General features: G+C 32.3%; 1 protein-coding gene across 2 annotated transcripts; it reads left to right on the top strand.

Annotated features, from left to right (window-relative positions):
* The first annotated feature begins 4,624 nt into the window (after positions 1 to 4,624).
* On the top strand, positions 4,625 to 12,140 carry LOC125842045 (probable serine/threonine-protein kinase SIS8). Of its 2 annotated transcripts, XM_049521242.1 has the most exons (16): positions 4,625 to 4,960; positions 7,432 to 7,822; positions 7,910 to 8,026; positions 8,104 to 8,208; positions 8,840 to 9,305; positions 9,613 to 9,653; positions 9,759 to 9,827; positions 9,909 to 10,009; positions 10,151 to 10,229; positions 10,338 to 10,436; positions 10,519 to 10,587; positions 10,685 to 10,734; positions 11,159 to 11,240; positions 11,353 to 11,403; positions 11,513 to 11,607; positions 11,705 to 12,140. In XM_049521242.1, exons 1-16 carry the CDS (start codon positions 4,668 to 4,670, stop codon positions 11,808 to 11,810), a joined length of 2,214 nt encoding a protein of 737 aa, XP_049377199.1. In that variant the 5' UTR covers positions 4,625 to 4,667; the 3' UTR covers positions 11,811 to 12,140. The 2 variants fall into 2 exon arrangements, with proteins under 2 accessions (XP_049377199.1, XP_049377200.1); XM_049521243.1 differs by lacking the exon at positions 11,353 to 11,403 and having other exon boundaries at positions 4,626 to 4,960.
* Positions 12,141 to 18,545: the final 6,405 nt, after the last annotated feature.

Below are 18,545 nucleotides of genomic sequence, written 5' to 3'. Positions count from 1 at the left end.
TTTCTTGATAATGTATATTGTGTATGTAGTAGATTAAAGAGAAAGAAATGTGGTGGATTATAATTTTAGGAAATTATAGGAGACTATAAATAGGCAGTTGAATAATGTAGTCCATATATATCTGAAATAGTTTAATTTTATCCTTCGTTATGTTTTTGGTCTATTCGTGGTATAACAAATTATTTTATTTATTTCATAGTCGCAATTTAGAATTGATTGATGGTTAGAGAGTAAATTTTTGAGTTAGAACTGAGAGTATTGAGACAATATGTTTCCTTAGCTTTGAAGAATTGAAGTTTTCCATTTTTGAGAAATTGGAAGTGGCAAAAGGATGTTGACTCTTTATTTTTGTTCTGTGAGAATAAAAGACTAAATAAAAGTGGGAGTTCGTGGGTTCGGACAAACCCAATAACTTTTACTTAGATCATGTATCTGTACTAGAAAATTAAATATATATATATATATATATATATATATATATACACACACATACATACTTTGAACTCCTAACAAAATTGATTGACGGTTTAGTGGCAAGGAAGAGACCACAAAAATACTTTTCATGCTAGATTTGTGGGTTTGAAACCCCCCCCCCCCCTCCCTCCCTCCCTCCTCTCTATTTTTAGAAGGAAATTTAAAACCCCCAAACTCTTAATCCTGGCTCTGCTAGATTATTAATTACCTATGATTTGCTTTAAAATTGTTGAACATTTATTAGTAGCTCCATAGTTGCAATCTCATCTTCAACATACTCCTTTTGTTCACTTCTATTTGTTACTTATTCCTAATATAGATTTTCATTTTACTTATCACTTTTGACATATAAAAAAAAGACAATAATTTTTTTCTATATTTTACCTTCAACATTAAATACTTATATTTTCCAAATCATTTTCTAAGACATCATTTAATAAGAGATAGTTTAGTAAATACTTATATTATTAATTATTTTCATAATAAGTGTGTCAAATTAAAATGTAACAGTTAAATGTGAACGAAGAAAATACATCGGTCAAGACGCATAATTACAATCTTGACTTGCGTAAGCCTACTCGTCAAGATGTAGTTAGGTCAAGACGCGTAACTACAATTTTATCAAACAAACTAAGCTAAATCCAAATATATCTAAAGATAGTAATAGATTAGAAAATGGTCATATATATATGTAGCAAATATTCTTTAAATAAAACAAGAACCATTGTAGATGTTTATCTTTTCGATTATAGTGAAAATATTCAAAACATCATCATCTTAGTCAATTATCTTGATGTCAAAACAAAAAAATAATATGGTCTCTTACTTGAAATTCAAAGAAGGAGCTAGAAGTTTATTGCAAGCTTATACGTCTACAACTTTGTCAGGAATGAAACACCAAAAATAAAATTCGGCGATGACACTACACCTAAAAATATATATGTTTCATCGATTAGGTCTAGATTCAGTGTGGTATTTATTTTTGGGTCTATTCATATCAAAATGTCCATATGAATTGGGATATGATTGAAATTTTTGTAAAGGAAAAAAAAATACAATAATCCCTTCTTAAATGAGATATGTTTTTGATAAAGATTGAGATAAATTTACCATTAGTCAACATGTTATCGCCATATATATTTATTTCTTAAAAATAACCAACAATATAAAATACTAAATAAATTTTAAATATATAAAAATGCAAAGAATATACTCTTTTTTTAATATAATTTCTCTGTTTTTCTCGCAAGTTGAAAATACAACTATTTTGTGGTTTTCAATTAAAATCTACTAAAAATGAAACGAAACATTCAAAAATCAACTTTGGACTTAAAAGAAAATATTCAACGCTAACAAGTTATAAACGCTTTAAGGAGGGTGAAAATATACATGTCTACAATGGCTACAAATTATTCAAGAATAAAACTAGAAGTTTAAAAGTTAAATATTTGTTAGTATAGAAATATATCATTTTTTATGAGACAAACAAAATTAGAAAAAGCAAAAAAATTATATATTTGATTATTTTTCTCATTAAAAGGTATTCTTCTCAAGAACTAGATCTTAATTACATCATTTTCAAGAATATATATTTACATAATCAAGTTATTGATAAGGTAATTATAAATAATTTTGATTTGATTTGCATTCATTGCTAATGTATACATCCAAACTTCCATTTGATTATTAACTCAACAACGTGTTTAATCATTCAATATTTATGTTGTCAATTGATAAGAATTCTTTACCTTGAACGTTAAAATAGTGAGTTCAAATTAGCAAAAGAGTGAAAAGATAAGAGACCACGAAAAAAGGTGAAAGAAAATTAATACTATATCATTTACGAGTAGCAAATACAAATACCTTCCTTTTAATATGTTATATCACTTTGTTTATTGCTAGCTAAGGCAAATAAATATATGTGGGCTACTGACTGATTTCTGATGCAACTCGATAATGATCAAAAAAATGTTCTAAGTCATCTTCCACTGTTTGTACTCCATCGTACATGTTTCTACGGGAGTCCACAAGCAGATATCTGTTCGTCAACATGTCTGCTTATATGAAATTAGTATTTATGGCATTTGATTAGATTTTGCTTTTTAAAGACTTTTATATGTTGGTGCTTTGTAATTGTACCTTTTTTTCTTTTAGACAAACAAACCAACTAATCCATATATGTCCATCAAAGAGTAGTACTCTTAATTAATCTTGGTGAGCCCAATCAACTTTTATCATGTCGGCTCAGAACATTAATATGGAAAAACCATTGGTTATATATTTTTAAAAATTATGTAAAAAGTAGTATTAATATCAAAATAATTAACAATTTAATATACTTATCTATAGATTATATATTTAGAACTATATAAAAAGTACTATATACATCACAATAATTAATAATTGTTTGACACTTTAAATACTATGAATATCACATAAATTAGAATAAAAGAGTAACATACATTATTTAAAAATATACGTAACAATTAAAAAATATGTGGTTAGATGTTAGAGAAAATGATATTTTAGAATTCATGAAATTTTTTCTTTGAGCTAATAAAAACGGTGGGTTTTGTAAGTTATGTGGATCCCACCATTATATTTAACAATTTTGGTGGTAAATTGTTAAGTTTAGAGTAAAAGACTAAATTGAACACATTTTGTCATATATGAAGGACTATTTCAATCACCTAAATTATATTAAGGGCCAAAATAAAGCAACTCCAATACATCAACGATCATTTTTATCATTTTCTTTTATTATCATATAGATTATCATAATATCATATAAATACCTGCCACACACCAGTTGACTTCTGCAAACACCTAAAAAAAACCTAAAACCCCATTTTAAAATTAAGTCAATAATATCAAGACTTTCAAATGATATTTTATACTTAGATGAATATCAATTATAATAAAATTAATAAGGTTTATGTTTAATAATTCGCTGAACCACTCTATTGATCTTTAATTATAATCAAAATAATGATGAGTTTATGTTCAATAATTCGTCAAACCGCTCTAGCAATCTTCAACTACTATATTAACTCCTTTTGGAAGGTTGTTACGTTGTTTAACTATACATCATATCGTATTATATTGTATATATATGTGGTATTGTAATATTATTTTAACAAATAAAATAGTTGGATTAATTATATATAATTTTTGTTATTATATGATATTACACGTCAAAAATTTGAAGAATAATCCTGCAGGAAAAGTAGGATACAGTAAAACTAATAATTCATTTAGTTTAAAAAGAATAAGTTATAGTTTAACTTGATATGAAGTTTAAAAAAATAATAAAATAAAAAAAGCTTTTCAATTTTGTGGTCCTAAACTAAAGTTATATCAAATGTACTAAAATATTCTTTAATCTTGTGTCATTAAATATCACATGGAAAGTTAGTGTTGTCGAAAAGTTAGTGTTAATCTTTTTGAAACATACTAAAATGAAAAGTATATCATTCTTTTTGAAATGCAAGAAGTAGTATAAAAGATAAAATGAGATTATTAATAATAAATAAAAACTAAATTAGAAAAGGAAGAAGACAGAGGAGGAAGAGAAAGTAACGACACGATTAAACTAAATCGACCGTTAAACAAGATGAGATTTTCCGTCGTTATCTAAACATGAACGTAACAACACGATATACTAATAAAACTTCAATAACAATCACAATAAATATTGTACTCATTTATAAATCAACGATGCAATACAATATAGTAATAGGTAACAACCATCCCAACATGCTTTAATCACTAGATTTCTCCCGTATTTATTTTGATATATGTCACTTATGCCAAAGGTTTATCGAACACAACATCTCACTGACCTACATAACGTAGCATAAGACTGCATACACACTATCTTCCCCTGACTTGGCGTATAAAATTTCACCGACTATGTTATTTCATTATTGCAATTACTCGGTTAATGGTCAATTATAATTTATCATTTTTTCTTTCCACCAATCAAATATTTCTTGAATTAAACAACACCCACCGTCCACTAGTTGACACCTGATAGCTTCACTTGGCCGGCAAAGGACACGTGGCAGACACCCACTTGCCCCCACCAATTTAAAAAAAACATAATTTTTAAATTCAAAAATTAATATTCAAATACCAAAATTAAAAAAAAAAATGTCCACCTCCATCATTTTTCACCGCCGCCTCCGGCAGCCATGTACGGTGGAGCCGGCGACGATGAGACAAACCCAGGTTTGGTTAAACGATTTTACTCACTTGAATCGAGTCATAGGAAGCTTCAAGAACAGTTAAATGTTTTATTGCAAGAAAAAAAGATTGATGATTCATTGAAAATGGATGATTCAGATGAGAAATTAATGGATTCGGGTGAAATGGGGTTTCGTGTTCCTGGGGTTTTTTCTACTGGAAGTCCGTACAGGAATGTGTTGAATTATATGGGTCATGCTGTTCATGTAAGTAGAGCTAGTACAGGGGAGATAATTTACTGGTAAGTGAAATTTAAACGTGTTTGAAGTTCAAATTTTGATAATGAAATTACTTTGTTTATATTGAGTGATGTTTGATTTGAGGTGGGGTTGTTGATATTTTGAGGTTTTGTTTGAGTAAAATGAAGTTGACTTGAGCTAGATTTACTTTGAAAGGTTAGTTCTTTAGTATATTTTCAGCTCCCAGTTCATCATAGATTTTGAACTTGACACTTGAAACATGAAAAATTGAGTTTTTGAATTTGTGATTTTTTTGGAATTTGGATGTGCATTTTACTATTTTGAAGTTTTGTGAGTTGAAAGTCTTAAAAATTCATACTTGAAAATATTTGAATATTGAATTTTCAAAAATTGATCAAATTTCATGGCCAGATATTTGAAGATAAATTTCTAATGGGTGATGTTTTATTTTAGTTGGGATTGTTGGTATTGTGAGCTTTTGCTTGGTAAATTGAAGTTGACTTTACTTTGAAAACATTGTATATTTTCAAGGTAAGGAATAGATTTGGAGGATTTTTAGTATAACTGATCCCAACTTGTTCAAGATTGAGGGGTAAGTAAAATGCAGAAAGGAAGTTTAACACCAGATGTTTTAATACTGGTTGGGATCTAGAATGGATCTTAGTCCAGTACCCCGTTCTCTTCTAGATTTTGAGTTGTTGAAGTTGTACACATGTACATCCTAAATCTACACTCAGTTCTTTTTTCTTTTAAACTCTTTTCAATCTTTTGTTACAATGGCTCACCATTCTAATTTTCTCTCTTCTCTTTTTTTATTACACAGTAATTCACTCATAACAAGAATGCTTGCTCAAAAGTAGAACAGAGATAGTAAGAAGGTTCAGTCGTCTTATATGTTTTCTTAAGCCATTCTTCAGTCTTTATATAGGTGTTGATTGAATGTTGAATGATGCGCGCAACCCAAAAGATTTGATCCTTGGAAAAGGAAAGGTGAATCCTGTTTCCAAGAATAAGACAATGCCCTTAGTGACTTTGAAATCTTCCAGATGTTTGAAGATCTTTTCCAGGCGTGATTCAAGAAATCATTGCTACCATTGTTTTCCTTGATTTGATTCTAGGTGTGATTCAAGGAATCATTTGCTGCTGTAATTTCCTTGATTAGTTGACATACTTATCTTCTGAATATCTCTTCCGTTAAGGCTGATATCAAGTTAGATTGATATCTTCTTTATTTATTGTCTTCTATGATCTTCCTTCTTATATGTTGTCCAGTGATAGGTCCTGAATTGATGGATGATTTGTTCTTTCCTTTTGTGCTGCCCAGTGTCTGGAGAGAGCATTTTCCTATTCTAATTGTTCGAAGATTCACATTCTGCGATGATCTTTATAGCTGCTAAGATTACCTTCATGAGTTAACACTGTGGCATGGATCAACTTTTTATACTCAACATACAATGAAACTAGTACTTTTTATTTTTATAATATTGACTTGAGATGAGATCAAATGGCGTGATATGGACAGTGAGGAATCATGCAGCCGGTCCTTACTTTTTTGGAGATTAAGGCGTAGTTGTTGCTGTTGTAAAGTTACATTAGCAACATTGATTATAGGTTGAAACCTTTTCATTTACTGACTCAGCTAAAGACTTGATCAAATTAAGTGTTAGCTTCTTGTTGTTGCACTTACATGAGGTCCAGGAAGATACAAGTGTGAGATCTAGAAAATACTTATTGCCTTAAAAGATAAGCTTAAAATGATAGTAAGTATAATGTTGCAATGGAATGAGCTCTAGGATCGGATATATGGAAGACTCATTTCACCAATCCCAAACTGGTTTGGCCTGAGGCATAGTTGCCTGATTTATTGACTCCAGTCAGAGATTGCAAATAGGAATTAAGTCAAAGAGATCTCTGCTAACATTGTCTTTTAGTCCTTAAAGTTCAAATTATGCACTTTGGTTTAACTCACTTTGTCCATTGGTGGAGTCTAGATTTTTACAAAGGGGTGTCAAAATATAAATGAGTGAACTTACGAAGAGTCAATATATATGTACAAAGATTTTTTTGCCTAACTTTACTGTGAAATTTTCCGATAAATACATGTGGTTCCGCCACTGACATTGTCACAGAGGAATTGTCCAATTTCTTAAAGGGGGACTCTAAAGGGGAGGAAGTATGCTGAGAGGGACGGATAGGCAGAGAGCGAAAAACATTTTGGTTTATGCAAATATTTCTCCATAGGTTTGATGTTAAATCGCCTTGTCTATCTTGTTTAGATATGTAGGTGTATAGATTGTCTTGCATCCGACATTACATAAAATGCAATTACCTTCTCATTGACTCTATTTAAAATTAAGAGAGGAAAACATTTGTTTCCTGCTAGAAGAAAAAAGAACTCCTGCGATTTAAGGGCATGTAGAAAACAGAAAAAGAAAGAAGGGAGACTCTAGGTGCCTAGGTGTTCTTGTCTATTGTGGGTTGCATAATATACAAAGAAGTTTTTCTATTGCAGGAATCGATCTGCTGAAAGACTTTATGGTTATAAAGAGCATGAAGTACTTGGACAGATGACCACTGAGTTCCTTATATGTGAAGAATATCACCAACTGGTAAGGATTGCCAGGGAAAGATTGCGCTGTGGACAATCATGGTCCGGTCTGTTTCCTTGTAAGAAGAGGTATGGTCAGATATTTATGGCAATGTTGACGAAGAGCCCATTGTACGAGAATGGCGAGCTTTTTGGTATTATCACTGTTTCAAATGACGCAGCTTCATTCATTAATACAAACTCAAACGACACAAATTCCCATGAGGACAATGGTGAACCTGGTGCTCGAGGAATAGATTTCAAAAGGATTCAATGGAATCAACGACCACAAATTGCATCATCTGTTTCAAATCTGGTGATTATTATCGTGTTGTCATTGTGGTTCATAAACATTTTGATCACATTCTGAACAATTATCCCTCGTCTTTTCCTGATTTTTCAGGCCTCGAAAGTTTTCTCATTGAAGCGTGGAGAAGATGCATCTGCAGAAGTGAGCACTAAGGATGAGGCTGATTTAGACACCAAAGAAGGAAAACCACTGAAGCCACCCAGAGCACCAGTAAGTGTGAAGGTAGTTGGTTTGCTTGCTTCTCATTGGCTAAAATGGCATTTTATGAAGTAAGATTAACGTTTCAGGCGACACGGCTGAGTTTCAGTTTGCTCGGTGGAAAGAGTAGAGCTAACACAGAGAGCTCTGAGAAGGATGAATCTACATTTGACATCGCTCAGCCTTCCAAATTTGTAATTTCCTGCTACTTTACATGTCTGGAGTATGGTTCTATATGATGTCCCTCTCTTTCTTCTTCGCTTTATTAATTTCTTTGAAAAGATTGGCTGGCAATTACCTTCAAGGTCTTGTTACCTTATTTGTGCTAAATAACATATTTGATAAGATGAATTAGAGTAGTCATGGAAGGATCTAGATGAAATTCAAGAACCAATCATCAAACTTTTGTGATAAGTTGAGTATCCCTGTGCACTCTGCAGCTTATTAAGAGGAGTAATAACTGATCAAACAACAGAATAAAGTCGTGGTGGTAGTGGTGTGTGTGTGTTGGGGGGGAGGGGTAGGGGATTGACAAAGGAGTTTCCCTCTATTTAAAAGTGATTTTCCTTCCAGAGATGGGATGAATCTAAGTAGCAAAAGGATAAGAGATTTTTGTGGCGGGGAGCGGAAAATAAACGCTGTTGGGGCTTCGGGGTTCACTTGAACTAAGTTAAACTGAGGAGAAATTAAAAGTTAAAACAGAAAATGTAGGTATCTTGTGCCAAAGAAATAGAAGAACCAAGCTCCCGATAAAAGTTTTTTGATAATTATGTATTATATGACTAAAGCTGGATGTTATTTCTAATGACTTGTTTGCAATTGTAGGCGGCAAAGGTTATGTCAAAGCTGAATATTGCAGGATTTGGGCACATTAGTAAAGAGAAGGGTCAACAGTACGGGGATGACGATACTCCTGTTGGTGAGAATGTAGCTGAACCACATTCACCAACGGCATCCGATTCTACAGGAAAATATTGTCACTTAGTTGATGCACATCATCACCTCCAGAAAAACCAGAAAGGAAATCCAGGAAGAATGTGTGCCACAACTGGGCATGACGGTCCTGGAGGGTCCTCCTCAAGGAACTCCGATAAATTTCCCGAGACACTTGAAATTCCTGAACAGATTCCAGGATCATGTATGAGTGATGAACTCCAGCAATCGCCTAAGTCAGGTGGGAGCACAGATAGCCGTGGAAGTTCACCATTCAAAGTTGAGAATGAGTCGAGTTTGATAGTAGATTGTGCAATTCTATGGGAAGACATTAGCCTAAAGGAGGAAATTGGACGAGGTAAACAGAGTAATCTCGCCATTGTTTACATACACTTTGCTCTTTTGAGCTAATGAACCATTGGACAAATATTTTTTCGAGTAGTTCTTTCGTTGATTGTTCATACATGTATCCACTCATTGTATGTTTTAAGCATAACATCTGTGCTGGAAGGAAGAAACTGTTACCTGCATTTTGGTTCAATGGTTGCCTAGTTTACTCTTTGCATAAATTATCATCTTATAATGCTGAGCCTTTTATAATTTATCAAGTACAGAAAACATTTAAGTTTTTGAAATGATCACTGACCTCAATGTCTTTTCTTTAGGTTCATATGGTGTTGTGTATCGTGGAATCTGGAATGCATCGGTACTTCTCGCGTTTACAAGTTTTTGGTTATGTTCTAAAGGTTACTGAAATAGTATTTCATTATGGAGGTATATTGATTATTAATTCTCTCAATGTTTTCTTTAGGATGTTGCTGTTAAGGTTTACTTTGGGAATCAATGCAGTGAGGAAACATTGCTAGACTACAAAAAGGAGGTACGTGATGATACCAGCTGCTAGTTGGACACTACCTTGATAGAACAAAAATTTCTAATTTACTCTCTACCGTGTTTTCAGGTTGAAATAATGAAAAGACTCAGACATCCTAACGTGTTGCTATTCATGGGGGCCGTATATTCTCAAGATAAATCGGCCATCGTCACAGAGTTCTTACCTAGGTATTGAACTGAGTCTCACTCCCCTGTGGAAGAATGTCGTGGAGAAGTTTGCCGATAAACTGGAGTGGCAATTGGCAGATGATTGTCCACTCTGTCAAGTTGGACAACTAAAATTGACAACATTCTCATCATGTATTTCAGGGGAAGTCTATTCAAAACACTTCATGGAAATAATCATCTATTAGACTTCAGACGGCGTCTTAGGATGGCCCTCGATGTGGTGTGGTTTCTGCTTGGACTCATCAATTTCCTTCTCTAATGTGTTTTCAGTGTGACATTTATCCTAGTAAAATCATGGTGTTTCTCACACTCGTTTAATTGACTCTAGGCAAGAGGTATGAATTATTTGCATCGCCGGAACCCACCTATTGTACATAGAGACCTTAAATCATCAAACCTGCTTGTCGATAAAAGTTGGACCGTCAAGGTACTGATTGCTGAACTAATGCTTCAAATTATTCTCAGTGAAGCCCTTCAATAGATAAGTACACTGACATAATTTATTCCAGGTTGGAGATTTTGGCCTATCAAGATTTAAAGATTCAACCTTTTTAACAACAAAATCTGGTCGAGGGACGGTAAACATCTTAACTTCCTTTTTCCCCCTTTCTTATTGTCCCATCGGATATAGCTTATGCCAATACTCGTCTGTTTTTGTTTTGTTGATTATTGCAGCCCCAGTGGATGGCTCCTGAAGTACTTCGAAATGAACCTTCAACAGAAAAGTAAGTTCCCAAAGCCTTGCTTGCAAATTTCATGAGAAGATTAAATATTTTTGCATCTGTTAATTTGCCAAAATGACTAGGTGATTGGCTGATGCTCAATTGCTTGTTGAGCTTGAGTTCTTTCCCTTTCGTGCCTTTGTCCTAAAGAACATGTTCAATGTGGGTAGATACAAAAATAAAACTGCAGGAACCATTTCATCATTCGAGTAATAGTATTTCTTGGTACCAAATGTTGCTTAGTATGCAAGGGTTTTTTCCCTCCTTTTTTCTCTGTATATATATATATATCATGATGACATGAGTTGGGCTTAACTAAAGCAGTAAGGATTCATATTGACAATCCCAACTCGTTTGGCATTCAGACGTAGTCGTAGTTGTTGAATTGCAATGTCTTTCTGATGGATTTCTTCTATTATCGCGACAGATCCGATGTCTTCAGTTTTGGCGTGATCTTATGGGAATTAATGACTGAATCTATTCCATGGAACAACCTTAATTCTTTACAGGTAACTCTCTTCTTACCTCTCTGTTGTTTGCAAGTATGAGAAATGCATGTGCTTATTGCAAGTTGTCTCACTAAAACAATTTTTGAAATGCTTTGTAATGTTTTTACTTGAGCCGAGGGTCAATCAGAAACAACCTCTCTACCTAGTACCTCCCATGGTAGGGGTAAGATCTGCGTACACACTACCTTCATTAGACCCCACTTGTGGGATTACAAATTACATTGGATATGTTGTTGTTCTTACGTTGAACCAATGAACTTTTCTCTTTAAAGGTTGTAGGAGTTGTCGGATTTATGGATCGTAGATTGGAAATTCCGGAACATCTTGATACTCGAGTATCTACAATCATCCTCGATTGTTGGCAAAGGTGCTCTTGTCTCTCTCGTTTATTTCATTCCATGTTCTCATCGATGTATGCAATATGAACTCGAACTAAACTCGTTTTCTTCTCTTTATACAAACAGCAATCCAACACTCCGTCCATCGTTCCAAGACATAATCCAAAGGACGACAGACATAATTCTCTCGTTTACCGGATCAACGACAGCTAGGAAGAATATAGGGACATAATATCAAACACGAATCGACAGGTTTGCTCCAGATAACAACTTAATTGGAGTTCACTAGTGTGAATTAGCAATACATGAGGCATCACAACTTTGTTTCTTTTTCTTTGACAATTTTTTTCTTGTTTTAAAGTTAAGGGTAATGATTTCCATTACCCTGATAGTGAATGGATGTTAGAAAGAATGTATGTTGGAATCCCTAGTTTTTTAGAATATATAGTGAGTAGGCAAGTTTCGCTGGAAAATTACACTGTGTAGATAGATGAACTTTTTTGAAAAAAATGCTTATTGTTTTTCTTATGTATGTATAGAAGTCTCTTGGCTTCTTTCTGTATTTACTTCTTTATATTTAGATTCTCCTTACACTTCTGTTTGAAAGGTTGTTAAGTATTGTTTTATAATGTATTGTATTGTATTACATTGTGTTGTATTATGCTGTATTGTTTTAGTGAATACAACATTTAGATAGATTGTATCATTCTCCGTTGTTACATGTTATCAGACATCAACAATTTGAAAGATAAACCTACAAAAAAAAAGTAGGGTACAAAGTAGAGTTACTATAAAGATAGGATAAAGGATCAAATATGATTATTATTACATAATAAGTAAAGATAAAATGATAAGAAAAATAAGGTAATCATGCAAGTGCACCCGATTGGTTGTTACACAAAATTGAATTTTTTTGTTATTACCTAACGATGAATTTAGCGATACGACATGATGAAATTTAAGTAACAAATCAAAATAAATATTATATAATTTAAACTAATGAAACAATATAATTAAACTAACAATACAATGAATTATAACCATCAAAACAAGTTCTATGGTAATAACTTGACCATTTCTTGAGTCATACTAATTGAGAATCTTTTGGTAGGCGAACCGAACTCATGTTTGAGATAGTCTTTTTATTTTTTTTGTGGTTTTTGGACCTTCTAGATCACAATTAATTTTTTTTTTACTAAACTGAAAAACTAGGGGTGTTCATGGGTTCGGTTTGGATCGATTATTGATTAAAATTAAAATCAAATCAATCTAATCGTTTTTTTCAATTTCTAAAAGCAAACGAAAAAAATAACCATCGGTTTGGTTATTGTCGGTTTGGTTCAATTTTTTCTGTTTTTTTTAACTTACTAAATTTTTTAAGGACATACATATCTCGATAGACACAAACACTTAGTACATGAACTGTCACGCCCCGAGCCTGTACCCTGGAAGTGGCCAGCACTCGGAGACCATTGTTGGCCCCAAGCGAACCCTTGGCCTGGCTACTTAACTCAACACAATATAAGATCATAAAACAACTTAAATGATAAAATTTGGCCAAAATGACAACTTATGTCTCAAAATAGAAAATCTGCAAATACATAGCTAAGAGACTCAACTACTGTCTGACTATCTATGAAGCCTCTATAATACTGAGATGGACATTGGGACAGACCCCACAACATCCTAATAAAGAAAACTAGGAAAGCGAATAAACGAGTCCTCCGGAATGCAAGAAGGCTTACCATTGACTTTGGAGTGCTCAATTAGATCAACTGCGCGCTGGATGCTGATCCTGCTTACCTGCGTCTGCATCATAATAAGATGCAGGTCAACTGGCATTAGTACATTGAATGTATGAGTATGCGAGTTGGAAAGCTAAACAACAACTTAAGCTTGAAAAGAGTACAAAGGAACACTTACCTTGGCTCTGTTCAACTCATGAATAACTGAACTCAATATAAAGCAATAAGACACATGCAATATATATAAAGCTTGTAAAACAGTGTAGACAACTTAGTTCGTTAAAGATAAAGCAATAACAAACTCAACTTTACTTATATATAAAAGTAATATAACTTTAGGGGGAGATTCTTTAACCGACAACCACCACTATGAGCCCTAGTGGTGATACAACGTTTTACCTCACGTTGCCCAAGGACCATCCTATACCTTGCCGTGATATAGAACATTACTTAACTTAGTGGATCCACTAGCTTAACTTACATGATCATCTAAAAAGTATGACCCGTTAAATCCCATGTTGGCCACATGGTTCTTATGAAGATTTGAGTTAATATGAACTCGCGTCCCCAATTCGGTGCTCAATACTACTCCTAAGATATACTTTAGCTCATATGTGTTTTAAACATCTTTTTCTTTAGTTTAAGATAATTGCTCAAAGCTTAGCCCAAAGGCTCTCTTGGAATCAATGTTCCCTTTACTAAAAACTAGCCCAAAGGCTCTTTTGAAAATCATAGTTCCTTTCTTGCTCAAATGTGAAAACATTTATTAACTTCTTTGGGAATACTTAGTTCCCTAATAACTTTTGAGAAATGAACTCAACTCTCAACTCTTTACTCTTTACTTTACTTGAAGCTTAAGCCTTAAAACGAAGTTTAAATGTTTAATAAAGACTCTTGAAGCTTTAAGAAACTTTGCTTTGAATTGTTTCTTAACTTCTAGACTTGACTCTTAACTTCTTTGACTTTGACCTTAACTTTCCTTGAATTGGATTATGGATTCAAGGTTCATGATCTCATGTTTATGGATGATTTCATGATGTTTAGATGTACCTTAGAGTGTTGGAATCAACTAGAAAACGTAGGTACAACGCTTAGAAATTAGTACGAAAAGTTGGGAGAAAAATGAGGTGAACTGGCGTCTTTGGCTCTCTGAGAGGCATGGGGCGCCAGGCCCCAAACTTCAGAGAAGTCTGTGGGGCGCGTTGGCTGGCGCGGTGCCCCAGCCCCGTTGCCCAGGTTTTCTCGATTTTTCTTCTCCGTTTTTCATCTCTAAACCCTCAAATATTCCCTAGTTCTTTCCCCAAACACTTAGGATCAATTGTACCCTCAATACACAACCAATCTAACTTGAAAAACAGCCCGGAAACATGAATCAACTCAACCCCCAAGCATTAACAACTCAACCAACAAAAACTTAACAAATTTAAACAAAGTTCTTCAAGAACTCACTAACTTTTCATTCAATCAACAACCATTCTCTGAAAAGAAATAAGATGGGAGTGTGGGTGAACTAACCCATCACGAAAAGATCTCACATACCTTAATAGGGATCGCCCCCGACGAATTCCACTCCAAACGCTTGACGTTCTTGGCAAAATCTTGGCTTTTCTCCCTTTCTTTCTTCTTCTCTCTCTTCTCCAAGCCCTAAGCGTATTTCTCAATTCTCCAAACTGACTAAGTCATGTTTTTACCCCAATAAATCCCTAAAAACGAATTAGGAAAATAATTAGAGAAAAGACTACTTTGCCTTCCTTAAATCCGGATTGGGACTTTCCTCAATCCAACAGCCCAACTTCCGAAAGGCATATCTCACTCATACGATGTCAAAATAGTGTAAACTCAGCGGTGTTGGAAAGATCTTCCCAAGGGCTTTCCAACCATATCAAGAACTACTCCTAACTCATCCTGAGTGAGGAGTTATGGTCGTTTGAAAATGACCAAAACTCACTTTCTTAACTTAGACAAAAATTTCCAGATTTCCACATTCTTTCCAAAAATGATTATTTTCAAATTTTAAACTCTTTCTAGTCGTTTTTAGATGCGAGATGTTACATGAACAATCCACAAGAAAGGTTCAATTAAGCAATATTAAAGTTATTATTACATGAAAAAATTAAAGTGATTCAATTAAGAGAAAGTGTGACTATCTTATGTGAGGTAGGGTAGGTAAAGACTAAAGTAATGAATTTTGATGGAATTGGACTTAAGATTGTAATAGTTGGGCTAAATTTTAAGTGTTGAACTTGAGAAAATGGTTAAGTTAAAGACTTAAGTTAATTAAAATTTAACAAAAATATTTATATTTTTTATGAATAATATATAAATAATTATAAAATATATATATCTAATTTATCGGTTCGGGCTGGTTATTTTAGCAATTGTTTTTTAGTAAAACCAAAACCAAATCAAATAATATCAGTTTTCAAAATTTAAAACCAAACCTAACCAAATAAAATCAGATATCATTTTTTTTAATCGGTTTGGTTCGAATTACGATTCGATTTGATTTTTTAACGATAACCATGAACAACCCTATGAAAAACTTATGAGAAAATGTTGAAGTATAGTCTAAAATTTTGTATATGATTTCAAATGTTAGATGACAGTTTTAAGTTTGTCTATAAACTTAGGTTAATATATGAGCAAACATCCAACATGAATCTAATGTTATTTGAAAGATATTTTTCATTCTTGATTAGTCTGATTAATAAATTTCGAATATTGAATGATTAAATCGAATACTAATATAGACACCCCACCCCTCACTCCTCCCTCCCACCCACGCCCTTCTTGATCATAAATCAGGTCAGCAAAAACATTCTTGATTGCGAAATTCATGCAGAAGATTTGTTATTAGAAAAGGGAACACAAGAGACTAACAACTTTCTAAAGCCATTTTTGTTGACTGGCTATGACCTTGTTATAAATATGAGTTTAAGTTATATATATCATCGAAAATTTTTATATCATTTGATCAATTTTACCCAAATTAATAGTTATTTCATTTTTGAGATTATAAATTTTAAAAGATTCCCTTAATAAATATCTTTTAGAATATTTTTTAACAAGCACTGACGATATATATAATTTAAACGTCATAAATATATGAATGGCATGAATGGTCGGTGTTCATTAATTAGTATGGAAAATAAGAAGATTTGGAACAAACAAAGTCAACAAATATCTAATAAGACAATTAAGAAATATTGAAACAAATCTTTTATATTTCTCTCTCTTTGAAATATCAATGTCATGTTCAATATTTGGACCTATTATTTTCTCCGTTTTAAAATAAATGTCATTTTATATAAAACGAATTATTATCTCAAGGGTCATCGACCGGTTAAGTCGATAGGAAACTTACGTGATTCATTTTATATATTAGGTATATATGTTTTTATTCAAGGTTTCACACCTGTTACTTTATTAACTCGAAATGAAATTATATCAAACACCAAGAAAATGAAGTCAAAGATTGTACAATTTTATATGTTATTTTCCTAATTTTGGTATTATAATAATTTTCACGTGCCAAGTAAATCTAGTCACCAATTTATTCACATTATTTATCTATTCGACAATAGGAATAACATATATTCTTTTCTTTTTGTCCATTTTGACGATGTACACGTTTCTGTTGTTGTTGTTGTTTTTTTTTTTTTCTATTTGGAAACATTAATTTAGATTGATAGGCTTCTATTTAATCTTTTTCTAATTTAGAAATTAACCATCCCTACAAAACAAATGACTCCAAAACAAATAAAAAGATGTCTAGCACGCACTCACGAAGGAATTCCAGTAATACAGACTATAATGATGAAAAGTTGGGATGACGTTAAGTTCGTGAATTAATAAAAGGAATTGTTGTTGTTTTGCTACAAGTAAATATTTCCATCTGTTTTAATATGTTTGATTAGTTTGTCATAACATTTAAGAAAAACTGAAAATGTATGCTTTAAAAATATCATTATATTTGTATAATTATAAGATTTTGAAATCTACTGTCTTAAATATGTCATAACATTAAGGGTATATAAAGATTTTTATTTAAAAATAAAATAAAAAGTTTAAAGTTAATTATTTTCAAACATAAAATATTTTGTAATTTTTTTTTGCAACTGATTAGTTAATAAGAAAATAATGCAAATTATTGGAAGGGTGGAAATACCATATATATATTAGAAGAAAAAAATGACAAAAAAAAAAAGAAAGAAGAAGTTTGATTTGCATTTTAGATTCATTGTTGATATCTGGCTAATAATAAATATATAGAAATAACAAGTGACAAATAAATATATAACAACAAAAGTGTTTACATCAAAATACATATTTTTTTAAAAAAGCGTGACTCACTAATATATAGAATCTTCAATTATTTTATTTCAATATGTCCATATTACAGACAAAACTTGAAATCTGAACAGATTTATTACGCCGATTATTTTTTTTTATAAAATAAAAGGAGGGACTTTTTTATACAACTTTTGTCAAAGTGATATATTTTTATGAGCCATTGATAACGAAGAGAATATAAAAAACTATTACCATTACTCAATAGATTTTGGGGTTTCAATATAAATTTTGAACATTAAATAAACAAAACAAATAAGAATAAAGAGCTTAGGTTCGTAATCAAAAATCTTATGTTTGAGTCTTAGATATAAAGTTGTCTTTATTAGAAAACACCTTTGCCTCTAATATAAAATTTTAATGCAAGAATTCAGATTTAATCAGAAAATACGAAAAAATCTTAATAGGGAAACAAAAGGACTTGATGATTGAGAGAATTTATTATTTCAGTTAATCGATTATCTGAAATACTTTCATTTTATTAATGAGTATTCGATTCCCCACCTTATTGTAATCCTTTCTCCTATTTTTTTATTTTTCATCCGGTGTCAGGTATCCACATAGGAGCTTGAGTCCATATTCGCGCTGGAAAGTCCCACATTGAAAAATAAAACGCTCCCTAATAAAGACAACTTTGTACTCAGTCCTCTCCGATTTCTCCTTCTCCAAAATACCCTTTTTAATATATAAATAAAAACAAATAATAGAAAAAAAAGGACTTGGTGATCCAAGTAAGAAGTAGTCAATAATATATTTATATATTGATGTCCCAATGTCCTACTAGATAGCACATTACATTTGACTTGCTTACAAATCTTTTCCTTCCTCTTTCCTTCCCTTTATTTCTCACTCACTTTTCTTTTCAACCACTT

This window comes from Solanum stenotomum, chromosome 10 (assembly GCF_019186545.1).
Source record: "Solanum stenotomum isolate F172 chromosome 10, ASM1918654v1, whole genome shotgun sequence".
Taxonomy (NCBI): Eukaryota; Viridiplantae; Streptophyta; class Magnoliopsida; order Solanales; family Solanaceae; genus Solanum; species Solanum stenotomum.
The sequence above is the reverse complement of the archived record's forward strand: the minus strand, read 5'-3'. Positions and strand labels throughout refer to the sequence as shown.